The sequence below is a fragment of the Neopelma chrysocephalum genome, unplaced genomic scaffold (assembly GCF_003984885.1).
Source record: "Neopelma chrysocephalum unplaced genomic scaffold, ASM398488v2 Primary Assembly neopelma1_209, whole genome shotgun sequence".
Classification (NCBI taxonomy): Eukaryota; Metazoa; Chordata; class Aves; order Passeriformes; family Pipridae; genus Neopelma; species Neopelma chrysocephalum.
Genome location: NW_020897871.1, coordinates 364,287 through 391,619, shown reverse-complemented (window position 1 = coordinate 391,619; position 27,333 = coordinate 364,287). Strand labels below are relative to the sequence as shown.

The window sequence follows — 27,333 nt, the reverse complement described above, 5'->3', positions numbered from 1 at the left end:
TTTTTTAAATCACTGCTGCAGCATTTCCCATGAAAATGAGAATATTTATGAAATACCATAGAGACTATTTCAGCCCTTGAGCTGAGTTTGTCCCCTGATTCCCAAAGAGACCTGGCCAAATGAAGGTATACCTCCTCTAAGCAAGCAGGGAATATTATATTATTATATTATTATTATTATTCTGCAGGGAATATATATTATTTCATATCCATCCAGAAAATGCTGCACACTATGCAAATCACATAATGAGCTAATATGACTCGTATTTCAGTTTTATGATCAAATCTCAGCTGTAAATAAATGCTGCTTATTCTGGTGCAAATCTGAAGAAGAGATCGCTGTGAAATGCTCCTTGAGATGATATCTGAGGGCAATGTTGAACCCCCAGGATGCTGCAGAGCCTCAGGAGGGCAGGGGGAGATGTGCCAGGGCCCGGGTGCTGCTGATTCCTGCACACACCCAGATGTGAAGAGCTGGTGATTCATCAAACCTGCTGCTAATTGTCTCACGTGCTGGGCTGTCTTCTCTGAAAACAGCTCCTCCAGAATAAGATTACCAAGGAGGCAACAGAATGGATATCAAAGAGAAAATGGACAGATCAGCTATTTCTTACTATTCAGAAAAACCTTATTCAGGACTAGAGGAGCAGTAAGACAGTAAATCTCTTTTGTCTTGGCTGTTTACTTTGTCCCCTTTGTTCCCAGTGACATCACTGTGTCACACATTAGCATATCAAATGATTTCACTGTTTTGAAGCCCTGTTTGCTTTCCCTGTGGGACAAGTCGAGTCCCAGCACTGCAGGGGCCATTTGGAGCCGTGTCTGTCTTCAACACGGATTTTCCATTTTGTACCTCCACCATAACCTATTGTCATGATTCCAGCGACAATCTCCTCCCACACTCAGGTGTGGCCCAGAAATCCCAGGCAAAGCTGAGCCCGTGGGTTGGTACAGGGCTGTGTGGAGCCATTGCTGCCTGCCTGGGTTATTCCTCCTCTCTGGGTGTGGTGATGAAAACTTCAGTTATCTCTTCCCCTCGCAATAAAACAACAGATTCCATTCCCAGGACATCACTGCCCCCACCCAGCCCCACTGTGCGTGGGCCTGTGCTCAACTCCCCCCACACAAATACTTATTTGCTGATTTTTTTCTCCCATTGTACTCCCTGGAAACCTTTATCAGCTACTCCCTGTTTGCAAGCACCTACAGCACAGCTCTCCCTCTCCACAGCCTCGTGTGTCTGGAGCCAGGACAGTGCCCTGCTCGTGGGTTATGGACCACAAACTCTCTTAGTCCTGCCAAGGTGCAAGGAGAAGTTCTGCCTCCTTCCAAACTTGCTTCCCACTTCAGCACACTGGTTTTTCCCAGTTCAGCATCAGTATGTCTCCCCAGGACACCAGGAAGGTGACACTGAGGGTGGGAGGCCCTGGCACAGGTTGCCCAGAGCAGCTGTGGCTGCCCCATCCCTGGAAGTGTCCAAGGCCAGGTTGGACAGGGCTTGGAGCAACCTGGGCTAGTGGAAGGTGTCCCTGCCCAGGGCAGGGGTGGGACTGGATGAGCTTTAATGTCCCTTCCAACCCAAACCATTCTGAGATTCTGTCACACTGAGTGGCTTTTTATTTTTGTTGGATGCATTAATAGGCTCAACCATGAGGTGCTGCCCCTGCATCAGAAGGTCACTTTTTCCTCAAGTTTCCCCTGTTTATTTCCACATTTCTACATCAAGTGGACACACCAGATCTCTTGCTCTTGCCTTTTACTGCCTGTAAAACAGGGGAAGTGACTCTCAACTTTGCAAAACATTCTGCACCTCTTTTAGGAGGCAATCTTTAATCCAAACAGGCACAATCCCTAATCCAAGGTGGTTCTGTTACACGGGCAGGCTCCAATTGCTCCTGGGAGCTGAGCACACAGTGGAGGCAGCTGAAGGTGGGTGCCCTCCAAGCTGGCCCTGCCTAGAGTTCAGAGTCAGCAGAAGGGATTCAGAGCCTGCTCAGCTGCAGGAGAGCTTTGGCTGCAACTGCTGATGCAGGTGAGTTTGTGAGGCTGCACCAAGGCAGCCTGGAATGCCTCACACACACACACACACACAGTTTTGTTCTGCTGGCTGTGCACAGGAGCAGGGAGCTGCTGCAGGGCAGGAAAAACCATTGGAAGAATCAACAGCACAAAAACGCTGGGAAAAATTCAGCAGAAGGTTGTCAGAGCCCTCAACTTGGCCACTGCCAAGCACATACCACCTGTTTGAGGAACAACAATAGGATTCTCCCAATGTTTTTGATTGCTAAGAGAACCCAGAGCAACTACACTGATGCAGAGCACTTAGGAATCCTTAAAAAAATGTTGGAGGGAAGGTAGGAAGGTAATGGCAGAAAAGAATCATAGAATCACAGAATCATTAAGGTTGGAAAAGCCCTCTGAAATCACCAAGTCCAAGCACTGCCAAGGCCACCACTAACCCATGCCCCCAAGGTTATCCCACATCCACACGGCTTTTAAATCCCTCCAGGGCTGGTGACCCCATCACTGCCCTGGGCAGCTGTGCCAGGCCTGGACAACCCTTTCAGTGAAGGAATTTTTCCTAATATCCAACCTAAACCTCTCCTGGCACAACTTGAGGCCATTTCTGGAGGAACTGGAGGCTTTTAATCTATTTTTTACACTGGAAACAAAGCTGCTGCAGGCAAAGATATTATGAGGGACATAAATCACTCTGAGTATTTAAAAATGCTACAGCTGAGGTTCCTTTACGAGCTGTAGGTGGTGTGTTACTTTTAAATGATATTAATAGAAAGGCAGTGCTTAATTTGGAGCCTCACACTCTATTACTCTCCCCCCTCTGGAGATTCATTCCTATTTGGCAGCAGAGCCTGCAGGATGATAAGCAGAGGGTTCAGAGAGGAGAGGAGCCCAGAGTGTCACCAGAGGTAGGATGAGGTGGCTCAGAGAAAAGCAGCACCCAGGACACCTTATCTGATTTGGTTTTGGATAAAGCCCCTGCTCTGAATGGTGCATCAGTTCCAGTGGCATGTCTGCAGCTCAGATAGCCTGAGTGCTCTAACTGTGCCTGGGCTCAGCCTAAATCAGGTCAGTATAACATTCCTGCCATAGGGAAAAGGGCCTGCTGCAGCCTTCAAGGGTAAAGAATAAAATCTGCCTATCCTGCTGAAGTTTTTACCAGGATGCAATGGTCACAAACCAGATTTTAACACAATTTCTGTTCTGATGTACATTATTTTTATAGTCATTTGACAAAAGGAAAATGTGACTGTTGGAGTTTGCCTGCTTTGGGTTGTCACTGCAGTCCCAGACCTATTTTTAACTCAGGTAGCATTCCCCTTATACAACAGCTATTACCAATTAAGGATTGAAAGGAGTCTTACAAATAGATGGAGTTTAAATTTTTAGCTTGAAAAGCATTCTGGCTCTTTGGACAACTTAGGGCACCTTTAAACCTTCAACTTGCAACACACCAACATTATGACTTAGAGAAGGGGTTTAAATAAAATATCTTCACCACTTATTTTTTTCCTCAGCCTTCACTGTATTCTCTTTCCTTCCCTTTTAAACTTCCTTTTCTGATTTTTCACGACCAGAATATGCAAACCACACTGCTTCCTGGGAGTTGACAGCAGTGACATGCACACACCACTCCTCCTGCTCAACAAACCCAGCCTGAACCTGGCATTTTGATAAAGGGCATCCCCCCCATCCCCAGCATGCTGGAGAGTTTAGGATCCTTCACAGAGGCCCCTCCAGGACCCTTCCAGCTGCAGCTTCTCCTTGGATGTCTCCAGGCCACCACTGTGCTCCCAGACTCCCTTTTCTGTGACTCAGTCTTGGACGACTATCAAAGGAAACTCAGAAAGCTTCCAATTCCCCTCTGCAGGGCACTGAGCCAGAGGCACAATTAAAATGGGACTGCTCCAGGGGCTGCCCAGCCACTGCATCTAAATCCAGGAGACACTGGAGGGGGAAAGAAGAGCCTGGCAAACCCTGTGTGCTCCAGGGAGGCAGCTAAAGGGCAGGAACCCCCAGCCACAGCCCCAGCACAGGTTCCCAGATCCTCACAACCCCATCAGACTTCAGAGCTGTTTGTGGAAGGTTAAAATCTGTACCAGTGCAGAGAAGGGAGAACCTGAGGGCTCACAGATGGTTCCTGGGTGAGAGGGAAGGGGGGGAGAAAAGGAAAGTTTCAGGAAGCCTGGAGAATGGATGTACTGGAGCCTGCAGGAGAGAGGCAGGGAGAGGCAGGGAGAGGCAGGGAGAGGCAGGCAAACACACAAAGAACTGTCTCTGGTGTGGAACCCAGTTTAACCCAGTTCCAGCACTGGTAAGGGGAGAGGCATCAGGCAGCCCCATAGATCTGTGCAGGGGTTTGGCTCAGATATGCCCCATCCCACAGCACAGCTCAGTTAACCAGGGCATGGAAAGTCAAGGGATCCCATCAGATGGGAGGAAGGGATCCCAGGCTGGGAGGAAGAACAGCCTGGGAAGTTGAGACAAACCAGAACGGTGAATTCAAGGCATTTTGCACAATGCACTTCGAGCACCTGCACAAAGACTCTTTTAGATCCAGAGAACAACTAATGACATTCCAAGGAAGGCTTCCACCAGAATAGCAGGTATTTCATGTATTTTCATTTAAATTTATCAACTTGGAATCAGTTCCCTGAGCGCAGACAAATCCTCTGATGGCTTTTAAGGCATTTTGCTACTTTGTGAATTTATTTGAGGGTTTCCTCTTAATCATTTTTCTGCTGACTGTGGGAATACTGCAATCTGTGCTGTTCACAGGCTGTGCTTCCAGAGGGTGGGGGATTTGGGAGGTGGGGGAAGCTCTCAGCTGTTCTGCAGTTGCATAAGCGTTGCCAAGAGGATCCTCTGGAGAGAGATCTGTCCTCCAGGCCATGACTCAGCCCTGCTCTGGATGAAGTCACTGTCAAGTGAAAGCAAACTATTTGTTTCTAACAACATATATGGTGAACTCTCAATGCAAGTTCAAGGCAAAGCTCCAGTAATTTCTCCCACCCACTTTGCTCTTAAGATACTGCAAAGGAGCTCATCCTTAACTGACAGCAAGAAGAAACACAAACCCACTGACATCACTGTCCATAAGTGTGCACAAGAAGTTCCCTGCTCTCATGAACGTGAACTTAAGGATTTTTCCCCCCCCATTTGCTGTTTGTGACCAGTATACAGCCACTGCCTCCAGGAATATGGGATTATAGTATTGTATAGAACTTTGCACCCCTTATTAAATCTGTTTTTAAATAAGGAATTAGTTATGTAGGAACGAGTGACTGTTGAGTTCTTTGCAGCTTTTTTAATGCTGCATTTCCCTTAAAATGCAGCACTGCCCTGTGCCTGTTATCCAGCTCATCTGAACCCACCTCACATCACCCCACAGCAGAGGCCACGCTGTTAACACCAGAAATGAGGAACAAAGACTTTCAAAGCACATTCTTTTTAACAAAGAGTTAACCTAGAGGACAACTCTGACATAGATCATCTAAAGCCCATGTGCTGTCTTTGAAACAGCATCTAAATTAAGGCAGGCAATTCCTTTAATGGCTTCAAATGCTACAAATTTTTCTAGGATAAGAGAGTGGGAAAGAGGATGAGCTGCAGCTGCCCTGCAGAGTGCAATATCAGAGTGGCTTTAAGTAGCTTCTGACACTCAGATACCCTGTGACATTCCAGTATGGCAGCAATAAGCTGCTCCTACCAAGCCAATTCATCAAAGCATCTTCATTTATAATCAGCACTGAAACATCCTCATGGGAATGAATCATATACCAAAAGATAGACCTATTTTGCCCAGAGATGGGCTTAAGCACATGATTCAACCTCTCCTGAATCACAGTGTTGGAATTGTGAGTCCCAGCTGAAGGGTGGCAGAGACAATTTCAACTAATCCCCGCTTCAAAAAACCAGTCATCTCTCACTTTGCCTGTTCCATCGGGGTGGCTGCAATCAGATGCTCATTAGAAATGGCCCTAATTGTTCTGCAAGGGACTCGTGCCTCATTTACACAGGCCAAAAGGAAAACTGCAAGTGAGAAGAAATAATTTGAAAACTGCTGTGCTTGTCAAGCAAAGGATTCCAACAATAAGGTGGCCTTTGTGAACTTGGCATTTTCTTTATGTTTTTTAAAATACTTTTACTTTAACAAGATGAGAGAAGACATTTGGGGAGGAAAAATCTCCAGATGCCAGCGGCCTTCAGTGCCAGTCACACATTTCCTCACCTTCTGCTTGGTCTTTAATGCAATGCTAATGGTAACAATTTCTTGCTTGGGCTATTACACACCAGCTGGCAGCAGCACAGCACGATGCTTTACCCCCTGGCTAAGGAAAATCCTCACTTTCACATGCTAAACCTGAAGCCACATGGTTTTATAATAATCCTTGAAGCAAAGCACGAGACATTCATCCTCCCAACCCCACAGAAAGCCGACAGTGATTTGCTCATCTCACACTTTAATCTGTCACAGGAGCACATCCCAGCACTTTCGGTGTCTGCATTCAGAGGATACCAAAACCAGCCCTTAAGTGAGGGTTCTACAGCACTGACCAAAATGCCCTCGGGGTTAATGACAACAGAGCTCTAAAATCTCATTTTCATAAAGCAGTGCATTACCAAACATTTTTCAGAGCAGGTTTCTACCCCAGTCCCCTTGGTTTGCTTTATGCAATTTGCTGCAACTTGGACAAATCAGGCTGTTGGTTTCTGTGCACACTCCTGGAGGCATGAGTAGCATCACCTTGCAGTGACTTTGTTTTGTGAATATACATGAGATGGGCAAAGTCCTGGCTACTGAAGATGCTGCCAAATTCAAAGAATGGACTAAAAGTACAGTTGGTTTATTTTGTCCTATTTCCCCCTCTCCCTTGCTGTGCTGAGAGAACAAATTCTAGAGAATCTCTCTCTCTAGGCTGGGTGTCTGCCCTCACCTGGGCTTCTCCTGAGGAATGCCACATGCCCAGCTTGTCACTCTGGGATTGGATTTTTACCTTGTAAACAGAAACGCATTTGAAAAACTGTCCTGGTTTTACTTTGTCCCATCATCCAGACTCCCTGTTTTCTGGCACTGCAGCTACAGCCAGGGAGAGGGACTGGCTCATTTTCCTTGCCCTCCATCCTGCTCCCAGTCCCACAGCTCTGGGAGCAGGGCAAGCCCACCATCACAGCCCACCTGAGCCTCTCAGTGTAGTCTTGTTCTCAAGGGTTTGAGGAAGAAGCCCCTTTCCTAACTGTGCCAGCCCTATCCCACCACTCCCTGTGTTCAGGGTGGATGTGTCATGCAAGAGAATTTGCAACACCCAACGCACCCTGCACAGACTTCTCTTGAAGTCCATGGATTTCAGTATAGACACACAGTTCCATGGAAGTGGCTCCCAGTGCAAGATAAAAATCATACAAGTATAGACATATCTACACAACTATATAGATATCCCAGTGCAAAATAAAATTACATATAAATCAGAGCTGTCCAGGTCAGGCAACAGACATAGAATCACTTGAGCTGGAAAAGTCTTCCAAGATTACTGAGTCCAACCATTAACCCAGCACTGCCAAGGCCACCACTAAACTATGTCCCCAAGTGCCACATCTCTGTGTTTTTTGAACACTTGAGGCCGTTCCCTCTCCTCCTGTCCCTTGTTCCCTGGGAGCAGAGCCCGACCCCCCCCGGCTCCCCCCTCCTGTCAGGGAGTTGCAGAGCCAGAAGGTCCCCCCTGAGCCTCCTTTTCTCCAGGCTGAGCCCCCCCAGCTCCCTCAGTTCTCCTGCTGCTCCAGCCCCTTCCCCAGCTCCGTTCCCTTCTCTGGACACGAACCCACAAGAATTCCCTGAGTAACAAAAGCTGACAAACACAGCTGGATGTCCCAGCGAGGAGCAGAATGTCACAGAGCTGCTGAAGCAACAAGAAACACTCACCACAGTTCTGAGCACTGACTGCAACTGAAACTAAAAGTCAGACAGTCCACAAAAGGAAAGAGAACAGTCCCATTTCATGTCACACAGGGCTTGCTAAGCCCTGCCAGGACGTTGAGGGCACGAGGGGTGATGAGCAGAGCACTCGTGGCCAACAAGGAGTGTCTGAGTCACCCGGTGTGGCTGCAGTGGGAGCTGGGCAGCTATTCCACAGGGTCTGTCTGTCCCTGGGTCTGCTCTGGGGTCTCCTGCAGTCACAGCACCACCTGAACATGGGGGGGGGGGGGCTCAGGGGGTCAGTGCTGGTCCCCCACAACTCTTTATTGCCCCTCTTCACCTGCAGCCAGGGTTGGTCTCCAGGGAATGGTGGTGGCACCAGGGGATGTCACACAGGGCTGGCTGGAGTTTGCTCCTGCCCACGTTCTCTGACACATCTTCCCCCACCCCACAGAGCTGTAACAGAGTAGTAACTCTCATGATAATACCAAAAATTCATGTGGCAAGACTGACCTAATGGAAATGTTCCTCCAAGTCCTGTTTTGGTTATCTCATTTCATACACAAAAATATGAAATATATACACAGGGCACACACAAAACCTCCCCACAGCCCCTGGGCTCTTTTCCAAGAGTGTTTTAAACAATCTACAATTACTAATAAAAAGTAATTGAGAGTAAGTTTTGTTCTTTCTTTTTCATATGAACTTCCTTGCATTTAAGTTTTGTTATTCTGGAGCACCTGCTTTTCATGTTTGTTTGTCACTGTGCTTTAATTATTTTGTTTCACACGTGAGAAAGTCGCAACTTTCCTTCAATTCTCCTTTTTCACAAAAAGATGACAGCAAAGGGCTTCAATATCTGACATTTAAGTGCTTAAGGCCCGTTTTTGCTTCTCTTCATGCAAACACACTACAGGAGCAGGGCTCAAGTACATCCAGGTTTTGATGGCAAATAAATTAACTATCTGGAAGAAAATAAATGGACAGTGCTGAGCTATTGCAGAGGTTTCCATTAGGAGACGTAGAATAACTCCAGAGTAATTCATTTGCCACAAAGCTGGGATTTTGCCAGGAATCCAAGACATAAAGCTCGGGTTTAGTTGTATTTATTTGTGTCAAAACAGTCTGGCCACATTTCTATTATTTTAGATGGTTTCCCAGCAAGGAAAACATCACAATGGGCTGGGACTAGGTTGGAAATTTTTTGGCTTGGAAATGGAATCTGTGAAAAGCTTCAAGAAGAGGAGAATAAAGCTATCTTTTGAAACTTCACAAGCCAATGGTCACAGATGAGGGTCCTATATTACTCAATGCCAGAAAGTGCAGGGCACCCCTGAAACCTTGAAAAAGATTGGAACAGTTCCCTTTTCCAGCCTTCAGTCACTGCATGAAAAATTCAACTGCAATTAGCATTTAGTACAAAGCACTTTCTGTAGGCTGACAATAGGTAGCCAGAGCAGAAAGTGTACAGAACAAGAACGGAATCCTATTTTAAAGAATCGCATGGGTTTTGTTAACAATGAAGGGATCCCCCACTTTCCCCCCAGAAAATTCAAACCCATCTAATTCCCTCTGCTTAGCAGCGGAAATCAAGAGCAAGAAACCCAAAGTTTAGATTAAAAAGCATCAGAGTAAGTTCAGGGACATGTTAAATGGAATTGCTTATTTTGCTGTTCCATTAAATAGGCAAAGCTCAATGCATCTGACACCCAGACCTATTCTTTCCGATCACCATTCACCATCAATCATCTGAGCTGTGTGTCAGACCTGCCTAAGTGAAGTGCCCATTGCTCTGAATGACTCTGATGTGCACTTTGTGCCGGGAGGGAGATGAACGATGAACTATTATATTACTAAATATCTCGGGGAAAAAAAGGATCCTCTCTGCATTACATAAATTTCCATGACATTTCAATTAATCTCCCAGTGCTGTTTACAGTCTGTACACTACACACTGCTGTGCCTAAGGATAAAATATCAGGGCAGAGAAAGTACTGAGTCTTAGCTGAGATGACCTAAAGTAGATGTTAAAACCAAACAGCACCATCACCTTCACATCTGCATGCACAGAGACAACAGTGGCTGATAATTAATGCAATAAAAAAAGCAGCTTTACAATCTTTGTCACAAGTTCTCGTTAATTCCCTACCACTCCCTTCTCCCCTGCCTTTCAGCAAGGGAGCAGAACAGCAAGGGAAAGCACTGGTGGCATCGTGTGCCGAAAAGCATTTCAGAGTTAATGTTTTCTTACCTTTTATAGAAACCATGAAGAGGCTGGAGACATAAAAACTGCCAGTAATCCAAGCAGAAGGCCTTCAACTTCAGCATTTTCAAACCCTTCTGCTGCAGCGCCCGTGCTCTGCAGCGAGGTTTTAGCAACACAAGACTTTTTTTGTTACGATTTGAATGACTCAAATCGAGTCCAACACACTCCTCTCCTTACTGCTGGAGTGTGTGTGTGTGGAATCGCCGCCGGTGCCACCAGGCAGCCCCGCACATGGCTCAGCACCTGCAGCTCCCAGTGCCCCCCGCTCATACAAAGAGGCAGCCGCACAAAGGAGACAAATTCATGGGCGCTCTTTGATCCTGCTCGCGGTTTATCTGCCCTCGAGTCCCCAATCCTACCGGGATAACTGCTCTTACACAGAAATCCCACTTCTCCTTTTGGCTATTTTAGGCCATTCTAAGAGCCCTCTGGACAAACAACGTGGATATATTCCAGCTCCGGGCTTTGACGGAGCTTTGGAAAGCATCCTTAGAGCTCCCAGAAGTTCGGCAGATGCAGGCGATCAGCTCGCCGGGCTCTGACAGCACTGCCCGGTACCCACAGCAGAGCTGTGCTCCCAGCACATGGGGCTGCAAGCCTTTGCCCTTTTCCTTTTTTTCCCCTGTTAATCAGCTCCTCCTGTACCGGCGCATCGGCTCCATTGTCTGCGGCACCTCGGGAACTGGGGTTTTCTTGTGACGAGGAGGGGGAAAAAAACAGAAAAAAAGGAAAAAAAAGAAGGAAAAAAAAAAAGGAAGACGGGCAGGAGCTCAGACCCTCCCGCTCGCACACCACATTGTGCTTATCTTGTTCCCAACGCGCTTTTCCAGGGAGCTGAGGGGGAAGGATAAACCAACCCCCGAGTCGCGGGCGCGCAGCGGGGACCACCGGGGACAGACGGACAGACAGACAGACAGCGGGGACGGAGGGACAGACGGACGGACAGCCAGCCAGCCAGCCGGCGGGAACGGACAGCCCTTCCGGGAGATCCCGGTGGAGCATCCCGGGGGATCCCGGGCAGGCACAGCCCCCCCGCCGCCGGAGCCATCCCCGTGCCGCGGGCTGGGAGCTGCTGGAGGGGGGAAATGTCAAAATGAGCAGCATCTGCTATTTAAACCTCTGCTAGGCACGATAAAAGAGGGATGCTTTTGTTCTGAGAAGATACGAGCCCAAATTTTAAAAATGTCTGTCTTTTATCATGGCCCAATTCTACCACCTCTCCCCAATACCCCCTTTATTCTTTCCTCTCCATCCCCACGTGCACATGTCCTGCTCAGGAGTGAGAATCAGAGAACAGAATCACAAAGGGCACGTTTAGAGTAGAGATTAGGAAGAAATCCTTCCCTGTGAGGGTGGGGAGGCCCTGGCACAGGTTGCCCAGAGAAGCTGTGGCTGCCCCTGGATCCCTGGAAGTGTCCAAGACCAGGTTGGATGGGGCTTGGAGCAACCTGGGCTAGTGGAAGGTGTCCCTGCCCATGGCAGGGGGTGGCACTGGAGGGGCTTTAAGATCCCTTCCCAACCCAAACCATTCCATGATTCTATGAATCCCCTGAGCTGGAAGGGACCCACAAGGATCATCCAGTCCAACTCCTGACCCTGCACAGACACCCCAACAATCCCACCCTGTCCGTGAGAGTGTTGTCCAAACCCTCCTGGAGCTCTGGCAGCCTTGGGGCTGTGCCCACTGCCCTGGGGAGCCTGGGCAGTGCCCAACCAGCCTCTGGGGGAAGAACCTTTTGCTGAGATCCAACCTGAGCCTGCCCTGGCACAGCTCCAGCCATTCCCTGGCTGCTGTCCCTGGTCCCACAGAAGAGGTTGGAGCCCACCCTCCACTCCTCCAGTCCCACAGTGAACAGCACAGAACTGATGTGTTGCAGGAAACATCACTGGCACAAGAGAACTTCAGTAGCAATTTATCATTTTTAAAAAAGTTTTTTCCTGGTGTTAAATAAGAAATGGCCTAGTGGGGACTGACCAATGCTTGTGTCCAGTTTGCTGGTAAGTTCGCTTTTCCACAAACTACAATCTGGCTATTTCTTATTCTGTTTAGTTTCTGAAAATCACTAATAGTAAATATTTAGGCTATAGCTTGCAGTAGTGTCAAACAAGTAGAGAGGAACTTGAGTTCAACAGTTACAACAACAATACCAAAAGCAGAATCTGAAGAAATAATTAAAACCTAAAGATTCTGGCACTTAGATGGGCGTTTAAAACAAAACCAACAAACAATAAACCAAAAAAAAACCAAACCAACCAACCAACCAAAATCTAAAACAAAAAACTCAAACAAAAAGCCATAAAACCTCCTCCAATCCCCTCCCAAAAAAACCCACAAGAATTTTAACACTGTTTAAAAAATATGAAAAGAAAACCAAACCCCTAAACCTTAACCTGAGGCTCTTTTCCACATACACATATCTAGTTCCCCAAGTGCCTGGATAATAAGCTATATTTAGGGATCTATATAAGCTATATTTAGGGGGTTTCTGGTTTTACTCATTGTCACTGTTCAGCTACAAAAGTGTCTTACATCTTCTTAGAAAACTTGTTTGTGTAAGTTTAATTGAAATGAAATTATAAATACATTGGAGTAAGAATTGGCAGTTTCTTTTGTGAAGGGAAGAAGTCAGTAAGTTGTGCCCAGACAACATTCAACAATGTTCCCATCACACTTTGTGTGGTATTTCCCTAAAAACACATTGTCCAGGACAGGGAACGAGCAGATCATGGGAAAAGCAACTTGCATCAAAAAATTGCCTTTGAAAAATTGCCTTTGGCCTTTTAAAAAATAATTTCTTGTGAAGCTTCTCTTTCAAGTACCCAATTCCCTGTGCTGCTTGCACTTACTCCTGGGATTTCTTTCCAACCAGCACCAGAGCTGGTGATTCCTGAGCAAACACGACTGGGGGGAAGGAAGATCATCCCCCAGCAATATTAAATACTGCCCAAGTTCAAGCCTATTTTTCTTCTGGAACTCATATTCCCTTGGGCTACATTAGCTTGGCAATCTTCAAGTGATGCCATCATGGGAAGGGTATTTAGATTTTCTTATCAAAATCTCCCATCCCAGCTTTTCATCTCCTGTTCTCCAGGGTATTTTATCTAAGGAGGAACCGAGGAAAGGCCCTTGAGACCCAGTGACTCCTGGTGAGCCCAAACCTCCTGGCACTGCCTCTGCCCTGCCTTTGGCCATTTGTGGTGGTGCCAAGATGAAATCCTTTTCCCTTTGTTTCCAAGAACAAACTGCACAAAAAAAAAAAAGAGTTTTCCCTATCAGAACATTCTTATGTCTGAATGTTTTGATATTCCTTTAAAAAAGGCAGGAAAAAAAGACAGAGAAAAAGGTTATAACCAAGAACAGCTATTCCCAGGATCAAGGAAGAAGGGGAAAGTCAGCTGGAGACAACTAAGCTCAAGGGACACTTGATCCTGAAATGAGACTTTTCAGAAAACTTATCCTTTGTCTGCTCACATTACAAAGCAATTTCTTTCTCACCATCATATCCTTTCCAGAAAAAAACCCCAACTATTTATCACCTTAATTATTTCTTTCTAAACAGTGGGCTTTCAGCGCCCAGGAGCCGTGTACCCATGGATTTCTGACAGCATCCAACCCCGATTATCCCACCCTGCACGCAGAGAAAATGCTAATTAGGACTTTTGCAAATGAAAAGCCCCACGCTCTCCACACGTTCTTCATTTCCCTTGTCTTCCAGAGGAAAACAACAAAGAAAATTAAGCTTCATCTCACGCTCGCCCAGGATATAGAACTAGTTCTTTCAGAAAGGCATTTTCCAAAACCTTTGACTCAGAATTCCCAGGCCTGACAGGAGTAGGGATTTTTGGATGTGCTGCAGCTTCAGCACTGGAGCTGTGAGGGCTTTGCAGAGAATTTCTATAATCAGAGTTCAGCTCTGGCACAGCATGTGAAGCCTCTGACAAGGCTTTCAAAACCAGCCACTAAAAAAAGGGCAAAGTGAAAATACTCCAGTCCACCACCTCCTTTTTTAGGGCTGGTTTTCTTGCCAACCCCTGAAGCTCTGAGGCTGAAGGAAAACAATCCACTGAGGAGGGAGAACTTTGTATGAAATAACCCCAGCAGGAAGCCAGTGCTGGAGTTACTGGTGGACTGATTTCAAAAGTTGGGGACAGCAGATAAATTGACTTGTCTACCTACATAAATCTTTTAACCTTCTCATATATTGAACTACTTATAATAAATATATATTTTATATATACATATAAATAACTATAAATAAAAATAAATAAACATATATAAATAAATAAACATTAATATGTAAAACATACACATAAATTTAAACAAATATTTATAAATACATAAATTAAATAATATAGTAATGACATAATAATACACTATAAATTTATAAATATATTAAATACATAATACATATTTAAAATAGATATTAAAAGTACACATCTTAAATACATATATTGAAGTACTGTTACTTATTTACTTACTTAAACCCTCATAGTGATATGCCAGGAACATTCCTGAAAATATTTCACTTGCCCAGAAAAACAGCATATCCACCTACTTAGGTGGAACACAGGAATTGTAACTTTGCAGTAAGAAAACTGTTTTCCATGACTCTTTTATGGCTTCAGGGTGAAATATTTCAATGGCTACACACAAAAACTTCATGGTAGCCATTCCTGCATTGTGGAGCTCTGGAATTTCATGGCACCAAGACAGTGGCTGTACTCATTTCAGGATTCCCTGTGCACACCACATTTAGAAGTGGGGATCACACAAGGATTACAGATCAGGTGCACAAAACAAGGTTTTGATGCTAAATTAGTTCCTGGGAGGGTTAAAGGCCTCACTGCTCACAGGATGGAACAGCACCCAAAGCTCCTGGACACCAGTCCCTGTCCTGATCCTGGCAACCAAGCTGTCTGCACATGAAAGGTGGTGGGAAAATTACAGAATCCCAGAATATGCTGAGCTGGAAGGGACCCACAAGGATCATCCAGTCCAACCCCTGGCCCTGCACAGGCCCAGCCCCAACAGTCACACCCTGTGCCCCAGAGGATCATCCAAACCCTCCTGGAGCTCTGGCAGCCTTGGGGCTGTGCCCACTGCCCTGGGGAGCCTGGGCAGTGCCCAACCAGCCTCTGGGGGAAGAACCTTTTGCTGAGATCCAACCTGACCCTGCCCTGACACAGCTCCAGCCATTCCCTGGCTGCTGTCCCTGGTCCCCCCAGAGCAGAGCTCAGTCCCTGCCCCTCCTCTGCCCCTGCCCAGGTATTGGAACTGCAGGGAGCTCTCCCCTCAGTCTCCTCTGCTCCAGCTGAACACACCAAGTGCCCTCAGTGTCCTCCCACGGCTTCAAATCAAGGCCCTTCCCCATCTCCGTGGCCTCCTTTGGACACTCTCCAATGGCTCAATCCCTTCCTTCCATTGTGTCCCCCCAAACTGCCCCAATGTTGAGGTGAGGCCGCCCCAGGGCAGAGCAGAGCGGGACAATCCCCTCCCTGATGCCCCAGGACAGGGATGTCCCTCCTGGCTGCCAGGGCACTGCTGACTCAGGGCCAACTGGCCACCCACCAGGACCCCCAGGGCCCTTTCCCAGCACTGCTCTCCAGCATCTTCACTTGCTCAAAGAATAAGGCAAACTCTGATGCAAAAGGCTCTGGCAAACTGATCTCCCCTCCTGTCCCTGTCAGGCATTCCTGGGTACCCCCAGCAAACATCCCTTCCCCATCAGGGAAGAGGGAAGGGCCGTGTTCACACGGAGCCCTCGGGCTCTGCTGCACCACGGGGACCCCCGGGAGTGGTGGTGACATCCAGACAGTCAGGGACAGCAAACCAAGCCCTCTCCCCTCCACGTTTACTTGAAGGGAAGCTCTGCTGCCTAGAAACACTCCAGTAACTCAAAACAAAGTTATTTGGCTTCAAACATCTCTCAGATTTATGCACTCCCCCACAGATATTAATCATCATTTGATACTATCCTTTATTTCTGGTTATTAAGCCTCTAAGGTGCCAAAGTATCCGTGGAGTAAAACAGTAAGAAGTTTGCTGTTCTCTTAATGCTGACTGTCCTTTCTGCACATCTGTTCTCTGAACTCACTCAGCCGCTTGTTGATCAATTTGTTACAGAAGATGACAAACCTGCCACAAATATCTGCAAAGCTCAAACATTTCAATATCCACATAATTTGAAACAGGTCTGGTAATCCAGCACTCCAGAAGGCCAACATTAAGATTTAGATATTAGGAAACAAAATATTTTCAGATGCCAGCTGAAAGCTGACAGAGGCCAACTCAAAATATCCAGAGTAAATACTGTGCAGGCTGTGAAAGAAATCGTGCCAACCAAAATATACATATGTAAAATATGCCAATTTTTACATACTTCCCTCTTTAGAATCGACATAAGCAAATTTTTCACATTAACCCTCACTCTTTCCTGCACTGAGAACTAGAAGAGTGGTTCTTTGAGGGCAAACTTACCTTGTTGATCGGGACAGGAACTCTGTGAGCAAAATGAAGAAGAGTAGCTTGACTGGGAAATACTAATGGCTTGACAGGACACTGGGTGGGTCCATATTAATTGGTACATCCCATTTTATGGATCATTCAAAGGCCAATTTGCTCAACAGGTTCACGAGAACATTCACTAACAAGAAGAATTCTATTATCTCTCATTTTACTTAAAAATAATAGCCTGAACTCCATATAATTACAGCTCCAGAGCAGGCTTGTTTGACCTACTGAAGTCGACTACATGTCAGATTTTCCTCAATAACTATTTAACACTAAGAAAACCCCACAGGTTTAGCTGACATAATATGAAAATTTCTTTAATGTCTCCTTTATGACTGTTTTACTCTGGACTTTTTAAACTTCAGAAAATTGTTCAATTTGTAGTTAATGAGTCTGAAATGTATTTTTACAGTCAGGGCAACTTAAACTATTCAAAGAATATTCCCTTCTCCGTTTCTCAGCAAATGTTAAAATTCAGCCACTTCCAGCTTCCATAAAATTCTTCCCCATCCTCCTCTCTGATACTCTCCCTTGGGAAGAAATCCACTGGAAGAAAAAACGTTGTAAGGAAATTTTTTTCCACAAAGATTTAGCCAGCCTGGAATAAAGGTGGCAGCAATACCTGGTACATCACACACCAGATACACGATGGTCTTCCTAAAACAATTTTGCACAAAAGCAGGGCAGGGGGAAGTTGGGATTGTTTCCTGCATTGTCCTCCCAGACAAAGACACAGTGTTCTGGTCACACTGGGAGATGGGAACAAAACTACTGCCCAAAACACAGAATGTTGGGCAGTGTTGCTGTGCTGAGGACAAAGAGAATATCACAACATGGGGGGTGGGTGCTTAGGAAATGGTAATAGGGCATATGCTTTACTTTCAGAAGACTTTACACTGGAAAATAATGGAAGATTAATTATAGGCAGCCTTTAATTTGAATAAACAGAACAGTTCCCACTGTTTTGTTCAAGCAAGGTTAAAATGACATAATGTGGGAAAAAGTCACATTCTCAACCCATAACATCTCCAGAGGAAGACTGGTACCAAAACAACTGTCAATTTGAGAGGGAAGGACTCTGCCCCAGCGTAATCAAAGGAAGTCTGTGCCTTTGATGCACTTGCTCAATGTTCAAGGAGGAGAATAAAGGATGCAAGAACCCATTTGATATGCAGTGTTAACAGGGCTAAGCATTTCTTTCTAAATTGAGCGATCAAAGTGAAATCCCAGTTGCTGCAGTGACTCCTGTGACAGTGCTCTCTGGAGTTTATACATGTGCTTTTATCAAAATGCTGAGCAACAAAAACCAGCAATGACATCTCCCAGCCAGGACTGGTCATGCAGAGCAGCACAGAGCTGCCAGGACAGGGCAGAGGTTCTCAGCATAAAGGTTATAAAAATCTGCACAAACACACCTTCCCTCCCTCCCCTTCATGCTGCTCTGAGAGCAAACACAGCCTTTGAAGACAGAACTGAATTTCAAGTTGGAAATCCTGGAAAAGAGCAAATTATCCACTCTTAGAAAAACCCAATGCCTTTGTTGGCTGTGCATTGCAAGATAAAGTTATGTGATGTACACCTGATACAGAATAAAGGTAATTTTTGTTACTTTAAACCTAAAACTAACTTCTATTATTACTACAGTACCTGAGAGGATCAGTTGAGACGCTGCTTCCTGTTTCCAACGAAGTCCTGAGATGACAGCAAAAGAATAAAATTATACAGTATTAAAGCATAAACTAAATTAAAAGTATAAACTATTAAAATACCTTAAACATCAAGTGCTCAATGACATTACATTTTCTTCCTTCTTTTTTCAGAATACTTAGCATGCCATTAAACCTGAGTGTAAAACCAAAAAATACACAAACAACAAACCCAACAGCCCTTTCCTAGACTAGAGAGAGGCAAATTAGAGAAACATTCCCCTGAAAAAGTCACAGCATGATTAATTTTCAATATTCTAAAGCACTCTACCCTTCTGTATCTGTTAGAGGAGTGACAGTGCTTTGTTCTGTGAATGGCTGACACGAGTCCTGCTGTGAGCACCATTATACTGAGCTTTTCCAGAACCTGTCTCCTCCTTTCTGTGTGCACTGGGCAGGAAAATCCCAGCTCCATTCACCTGTGTGGGTGCAGAACCTCAGAATCTATTGGTGCCAAAAGGCAGAGCAGCACCAGGACAGGACAGTGCCCGTGACCCAAACCATGGGCACGGGAGAGCAGTGCTGGGCAGCTTCCAAGGACATATTCCTGGCCACTCAGTTTATTCACTAAGCAAAAATAGCATGGAAAGGGGAAAACCGGGCAAAATTCTTCTGCCAGAGCCTCCTGCAGTTCAACCCTCCTCTCTTGCTGGCTCTGCTCACCCTGGGCATCACATCTCCTCATTTATCTACCAACAGAACAGCCATCCTCACATTCTGTGGCTTTGTGTTCTCTGCCCACAAAGGCAAGGACAGAGTTGTCCTGAAGAATTATTGCACCAGAAAGTTCAGTTAAGTTACTGAAAGTCCTGAGTAATTGCTTACTTGGGTAAGCTGAAGTTTGAGCAGCAATGCTTTAACGTGCCTGCTGTTCCTAATTAGACCTGCTCTCCTCGAGCATGACTTCAGGTTTATTATACATATAATATAGAGTTACATTTTTAGGGTAAAGCCAGTTTTTCCTCAAGCTGTAATAAAACATTAGCCAAAGCCTCATCATGAAAACTCCATCATCATGTTAGAAAAATTTTTTAAATGGTTACTTGCACTTATTCATTTATAATGAACAACCCTTACACCAACAGCCATAGATCAACCTTTGCTCACACAGCCAGAAACATGTATGGGCTGTGGAGGTTCATAACATTCACCTTAGAATTGCACTAATTATATTTACAGTGGCTATTCATAAATCAATGGCAAATCTTTACTGTAGTCCCAAGATTACTAATATGTTTACAAAAATAAACAGGGTGGTGTGAAGGGAGGAGGCCACAAACACAGCAAGAATCAGCTGCACAGGAATGGAAACAAACCATATTGTCCATTTGTAGCTTTTAACTAAAGCACTAAAGCTTCAAAATAGCTTTTGGGAGCTTATTCCACCCTGTAATTTGTTTGCTTGCACAGTTCAAGATTTGTGAATAGCGCTGAATTTTGAGGGGGTGGCTCACATATGTCGGCTTTGTGGCTGCTTGTTGGTTTAACAACTGAAAAGTGGGAACTTAATTTACTTATAATTAAGTTTCCTGCTTAACACAGTGTGCTGTGGAAGTGCCAGCCTGGCTCACTCTGTGGGACTTTTTGCCTTGCTTTTAACACAGATTTAAAAAAATCTTCACAGTTTGGCCCTTCCTACTATAAATAAATATTTCTCAGACACAGTGTCTGTGCAGGGATGATGGGCTGTGCATAAATTAGAGATGCTAATGAGCAGTAATTAGCCTCCACCCCGGCACAACCTTGATTGTGGTGTGACTGACACTGAGCACGTGGTGACCTCGGGGACTTCTTACACAGGCCCACGGAGCAGGATTACAGCTTCATTAAAAATCCTTAGTTTTCCTTCTGAATACAGACACCCAGGGTGTCCCCAAACCCTGCAGTCAGGAGAGACATAAATCTGTTTAAAAACACAGGGAAAAGCACAGCTCCCACAGCAAAAATACCCATCATAAATCACCGAATCATTAAGGCTGGGAAAGACCTCCAAGATCATCAAGTCCAACCATCAACCTGCAGGTCCAGCACTAACCCATGGCACTCAGCACCACATCCACACGTTTGCTGAATATTTCCACGGATGGTGAGTCCACCACTTCCCTGAGCAGCCTTTTCCAGGGCCTGCCAACCCTTTCAGTGAAGAAACTTTTTCCTACTATCCGATCTAAACCTCCGCTGGTGCAACTTGGGGCTGTCCATGCTGAGACATGGCTGAAAGGTTATTTCTGCCAAGACAGTTCTCTAGAAACTTCCCTGCTGCAGCTGAAAGCAGTTGAAAGCGTGATTGTTTGTGTCCTTGGTAACTGCAGCTAAAGAGCCCAAAGCACAGGAAGCCACAGATCCAATCGATTTGGGGGCTGGCAGCACAGAGCCACCACAGCTGCCAGCGTGCCCAGAGAGTCCCACGGGCACCAGGGGCATGGAAGGGCTCCAAAGATTCATCTGCTGTCCTTGGTGGGCACCCATGGGCAGATGAGGGATGGAGAGACCCCACTGCTGCTTTGGCTGTGTCACCAGGGGCCAGGGAGTCCCTCTAGCAGGACAGAGGCAGATGATGGAGCATCTTACAATAAGGGTCTATGTTAGAAACTTCCCATCCTTGCACAATTTCTTCCATCAAATACAGGAATGAAGAACAGATTTCATGGAATTTTCTGAGCTGGAAGGGACCCACGAGGATCATCGAGTCCAGCTCCTCCTGAATGGCCCATACAGGGATGGAATCAAAGCAGCCCCACGGAGAAAGGCTTAGAACTGGTTTTCTTACGTGCAGATCAGACACAGAAACAGTGTCAAAGACAGGAAAAGCCACAGGAGCTGAACTGGAGAAACCCCTGGATGAGGGAGAAAGATGGAAAACAAGACCTACACTAAGGAGGGCAAGACACCCAGAAATGCTCCAGCCCAGCCTTTTTACCTGGCAACCCACCCACAGACTCGACCTGTCGCTGTGGGAAACCTCAGGAGTGGTCTGACAACATGCAAACCAAAGTTCAGTGGCAAAGGAAAGCACCCAGGAGAAATCAAGATTAAAATCTACTGAAAGATCTGGATTTGGGGTACAGAAAATCAGTTTGCTCTTATTGAATTTACAGAATAATTTTAGCGTAATCACATAATCACTCCCATTCTTTCTTTCCAGCTAAAGTCCCATTTAAATCTTTTGGTTTCTTTCCAAATTGCTGAAAGATGGAAAGTTAATTTAAAACATAAAAATAACCCAGATTCTGAACACAATGCCATTAAGCTACAGCAAACAAAATATCTCATTGTACACAGAGTCACTTCACGAATGTCAGGAAAAATGAAAATATATCTCTTTTAAGTTATTTCAAAACAAGCTTTGTTTGTTTTTGCTTTGCTTTTTAACAAATTAGCTGGACAGGAAAATAAAATACTGCATTAAAGAAAGTTTTCTAAGGAAAACAAGCAGGAAGATCTGACAATCCTGTTTATTCCTAATGGGCACTGACTCAGGACATTTGTAGCCCAGAAAAAAGTACATACACTAGCTAATGATAAAGCTATTAAAAAGATACTATTAAAAGGAAACAGACTTGTCTATACACGTACAATTTCCATTGGTATTAATAAAGATATTAAGAAAAGCCCAAAGTACTATGAACTGTGGAACTATGCCCAAGGCTTTGAGTGCAAATGAGCTAAGACAGAGCACACACACTGCAGAACTGTTCTGTATTATCAGGGAGTGCTCTAAACCACCCTGGGAGCTCTTCTGTACCTCCAGTTTGTTTCCATGGAGTTTGCAAGGTCCTTCTAGGTGAGGAGTTGAGGAAATCTGCCCCAGTTTGACTGATGAGTCAGTTGAATGACATCTCTTCGTCACGTGAATTCCTGACGTTTTAGAGGAACCGTGGCATGAACTGTGACTAAACTGGGCACAGAGGGCTACACCCAGTGGGATCACTTACTGCTAACGTGGGCAGCATGAAACTTGGAGAATGTGTGTAATTGTTGGTAATAACAACTGCTTTCAAGGCTGAAAGGAGCATACAGAGTAGGGATGCACACAAGTCCTGGATGAGCTTGCCTACAGCTGCCATCTCTGTCCATCAGTCACACAGGAATCATAACCAGCCCACTTCTGCAGGACAAAATACCAATATTACCTAGAGACCATTGGTCTAAAATTCAGACAGTTGCTGGCTTATTCAGCAGGCTTTAGGCATCCACAAACAAAAAGAATAACCACAATTCTAGTCAAGAGTTCTGCCCTGAAGCACAAAACAAGGCCATGGGCTCTAACTCCTGTTATTGGCACTACGTGGTGGGCAAACCCAAGGGTGCAGGATTCCCAGCAACAGGGCATCTAAAAAATCTGATTCCACAATGTCTGAGCAGATTCAAGTGAAAGGCACAATTAGCTCTTGTTACCTTGAGCCATGATACAAAGTTCTGGTTTATTTTGCTTTTTTGTGATGAAAGAAACGATTTTTCACAAATACGAAAATCAGTATAATTTAAGATTATTTTGGGACGAGTCCAAGATGCAGTTCCCTACATTGTATGGGCACAGAAGGGGTAGGGAATGAATCCTGTGAACTGACAGTCTCAAATGGGCCTTTGCTTAGCTGTGATAACACCCGAGGAGTGTTATTGATCTGGGAGACAGAGACCTGAAACTACTCTGTCTCAGTGTGGAGCAGTGACAGTGGGAATCATTGAGACATTTGGAAGCTGTCAATGTGACTGCAGCAAGCCCCAGTGTAACAGAACCACACAGAACTCTGTTCTTGCTGAGAAGGATAAAGAGGAGAAGCAATTTTCTAGTCCAGCACCACATCCACGCTATAAACCTTTGTTAACTCTCGATGGAGGGCAAAGTTATATGGAGGTTCTTGTTGGGCTGAGTGAGAGTCCCCCCACTGTGATAGCTCAGTACAGCTGCCTCCCCTCCTCAGGGTCCCCTGGGCAGCTTCCAGCCCTCCAGGCTCGATTTGAGTGACTAATGCTAAGCTGGGGCAGGAACAGTCCATCCCCATCAGGGCAGATGGCTGCAACTGCTTCATTAGCTGTTAAGCAGAGGATAGAGGAGAGCCCAGCACTACCTATCTACTGCTGGCAGAGGCTACAAATAACCACACAGCACATGCAGACATCGTGCAAGCAGCCAGAAAAATATCCACATTGAGAAAAGCCAAGATATTCTTCTGGCATGAAAACGCACAGTGGTGACAGATGAAATAATTGCAGTTGAAGCAAACCCCCAGCTTGATCCCAAATAAAGACTGCTTAAATATATCATCTTTTGGCTAAGAAGTGAAAGTCACTTGGAGCATCAAAGTATAAAGATATTCTGTCTGCAAACAGCAACTCAGGGTGTGTGTGAAGGGAAAAGGCAGTTCTGAGCTCTGTCAGACCTTTGGTGAGAGCAGCAGCATGGCATTGCATCTTTCTCAGACTGAGGGAAGGAATGCAGAATAATATATTAAATATTTATAGCTCTGTGCTGGGTATTGCTCAGTGAATAATTGCTGCTTGGCACAGTTTCTTCCCACGAACTGGCAGCACATGGAAGAAAGGGAAACCTGTTCAGTGCAGGTTGATGCTGTGATACTCCACATGCCCACATACAAAAGAGGACCAAATTATTTCCTTATATTCCAAAGTGCAGGTTCACTAAATGAAAATATTTACCCTTGCTTGAGGATGGTCTGACTTTGGATGCCAGTCTCAGTGCTCCATTTGGCGGGTAAGCCCAAAGCTTCTAATCCCAACAGGCAAAAAGAAGGTGACAGAAAGATCATACTCAAGCAGGACAACCCCCTCCCTCAGAAACAAAACTGGAAATGATATTCCAGCCCTTACGTTGGCCATCAAAGAAAATCATCCCTTCATATCCCCTGGCAGAGATCTGCCAAGCCATCAGGGAGGCCACATTCCCAAAAGACCCCAGAAGGAACCCAGTGACGGCCAGTTCAGCATTCGTTCTGTCACACAGTCCTGATCTCCCAAACAAATGGCCCTGAGGAAACAAGCTGTGGGAAATTCCAATTTCAATATCATGGACCAGGAACTAATGAAGAGACTGGTCTCCTCCCAGCAAGCAGGAGGAGTCTGATGGAGCTGTGGCTGGAAGCCCTGCTGTAATGTCTGCAGCATCATTTATCAGATGTGCAGCCGTGTCCTGCATTAATTAGTGCAGTCAAGGCATCATCAGGCCCCAAAGGCAGGGCAGCTCATCATCCCTTTCTCCTACTCCCACAGCCTTGGTACTGCCATGGGACACTGCCATGGGACACTGGCAGACCAGGAGCTGGAATTCCGACCCACTGTCTCCAGCAAGCCACTGCCGTGTCCCAGCTCTGCTCTCTGGGCATGCACTGCCATCCTAAACCAGGAACGATGCAGAGGCAGGAGCTCCCAGGAAAGCTGCAGCACCTCTGGCACCTGCACTCACACACATCCAATTCAGAAAACCTGTCTGGCTGTGGATCTAAAAGTAGAACAGCCCAACTCCAGAGGGTTCCCCAGGATCATGTGGGGAAGTAGGACACGGCGAAACATCCCTCACTTGATACTAGTCTTTGGGACAAACCCTGAAAACACAGTTCAGAGTCAGCCTTTCTTTTGGATAGACAATTTAATAGCTCTGCTGACAGCACTGGCGCTGCTCACCTATGGAAAGGCAGCTTCACAGGGAAGGATCTTAAAGAATACCAAGGAAATTCCTGCTCCTAATTTCCTCTTCTCGCACATTTTGTTCCAAATATTTTAATGAACCATTTAGACAAGAAAGTACCTAAACACATGTTTAAAGCTGCTCTTGGAAATAAAAAGCTTTCCTTGCCTGGGGCTTGAATGACTTCCATTCCCAATGCTGGGAATGCTCTAGATCCCCTGTTGGGTCTAGAGCACTCCCAACATTGGGAATGGAAACCAGCTCCAAGTTGGAAGCTCATGTTGCCTGTCCTCAGAACACAGCTCCTGTTCCCAGGTTGCTAACACAGAAGAGTGCCCAAACACTCATTTTTACAACATACTTTCTAAATCAAAACATAATCCCAGTATCTCAAAGAGATTTTAAATCTATAAGAAAAGCAACATCTAGGAAACAAAGCCAGCCCAACATGATCCTAAAAGCCAGGAGGGAATAGCCAGGCTAGCAAGCTCAGCTGGCTTCATTAGTTTCAGAACTGTGCAAAAATAAAATTGAATTTCTGTGCAGAGACAGCAAAATTATATTAAATAAAACCCAGTTTGTGCTTGCAAAGTTGGGGCCTGCATTCCTAGAGGAATTCCTAGAGGCCTGCAGGAGTAACAACAGGGTGACTTGGAGAAGTTTCTTTTTCAAGAAATGATCTAATTTCTGTGAAAATGTTACTAGAAAAATTAATTTTAAAAAACTGCCACCAACTCAGTTATCTCCAGCAGTAACAGCTAAAGGTTCATGGCCTTGCTGTCCAAGAGTTCACTGCTGTGTCACAGACTCTCACCCACTGTGTCTGCCTTGTCCAGCCTTCTGCTGGGTTTTCCAAAGGAGCTGCAAGTCCCCCAGCCCTGAACCCTGAGAAAAATTAGCTTTATCAGGGTCCCAGCCCTATGACAAGAAGCAGTTTAGAATTTACTATCTGCTGACCATCTCATCAGCATTGTTTTTCAAGGTGCTGTCTCGCCAGAGGAACTGATTTCATATTCAAATATTGCAGTGATGTGGTTTTGGCTTTGTTAGAAGTAAAGCCCATCATTTAAATTACACTTATTCCCAGAGTTACACAAAGATCAGATGTTTATTAACAAGCTTCACTCCTATTTGCAGCTCAAGTTTAGAACCATGAAAACAAAACCAAGCCGTACATGCGACGTGGGAATTGAGGTTTTCCAAAGAAGGAAGAGAAAGCCCGATGTGAGAGCAGCAGCCAATTGTATATAACTCAGTTTGGAGACATTAAAGCTTCCAGATCCATGTTTAATCCCCTGTGAGGCCAAGGTCCAGCCTGCTAATGTAATCTGAGAACAGAAGTGTTTGAAAATGTCTTGTTCAACAACATGGTTGGACAAACTTACTCTCCCCTAAAAGTTCTCATTTGTGTCCCTGGCCTTTCCCTCTTTTGTTTGTGTATCATGTGCAATGAAAGTGATGTTTATGAAAGCCATACATTTGAAAACACGTTTACATTATGGGTAAGGTTCCTTGATTACTGTGAATTAAGCACTTACTGTAACCCAGTTAGGCCAACTGCTGTCCTGGGAGTGATCACTGCCCACAGTGGGAGCAAAATGAATCACTTCCATCACAGCCCAGCAGCCTCAGGACAGACAGAAGAACACTCTGAACAAGCCCCCATACCAGTATCCACCCAGGAACCACACAGATCCCAGTTCTCCAAGGATTCTTGCATGGCATTCGAGATCACCTGACTGAAAAATAACAGCAAACAAGGGCTGTAGAGTAAACCTAAAACAGATGTGTAATTTAAAATGTGTTTGAATATCGTGTGTCCTTTTGCAAGCTCCACTGCTACCACTGTCCTCCTGGACCAGCTGGGAGCAGCTCTGTGCAAGTGATGCAGTGGAGAATAAAATCCTCATCAGGCTGGATAGGGAAAGGAGCACACACAAAACATTACACCCTAAAAACAGAGACTTATGACTTCACAGTTTAAAACTGAGACTATTTCTGTTGGGTGTACCTGCTGCATGTGTATGTAAGACCATTCTGACAGCTCCCAGCCTGACAGACCTGCTGGCACAGGCTGCACCTCAGGAGTGGCTCAGGGACAGGCTTCACTTCACTCTTCCTGTTGGTTAACAGGGTCCAGGTTTGGTTCTCACCTTCACATCAGCAGCCCTTACATCCCCAGTGAGTGCTGAGACAGCCCATGCATTTCCATATGCTGCAATCTGCATCCTGAGAGTGCACACAGACAGAGAAACCAGGGGCTGGAGCAGGA

General features: G+C 45.5%; 1 protein-coding gene across 9 annotated transcripts in view; it reads right to left on the bottom strand.

Annotated features, from left to right (window-relative positions):
• The window catches only part of IQSEC1 (IQ motif and Sec7 domain 1), a 331,221-nt gene that overhangs the window by 130,943 nt on the left and 172,945 nt on the right, over positions 1–27,333 (bottom strand). For 6 of the 9 annotated variants that reach the window (XM_027703149.1, XM_027703156.1, XM_027703159.1 and 3 more), the window contains one exon: positions 18,357–18,401. The exons of 2 other annotated variants lie outside the window; for them this stretch is intronic. In XM_027703149.1, the coding sequence (XP_027558950.1) occupies positions 18,357–18,401 (45 nt within the window). Of the gene's footprint in view, positions 1–10,183; positions 10,734–18,356; positions 18,402–27,333 lie in introns of those variants that run through there. One more of the 9 variants, XM_027703157.1, reaches the window with a different exon arrangement.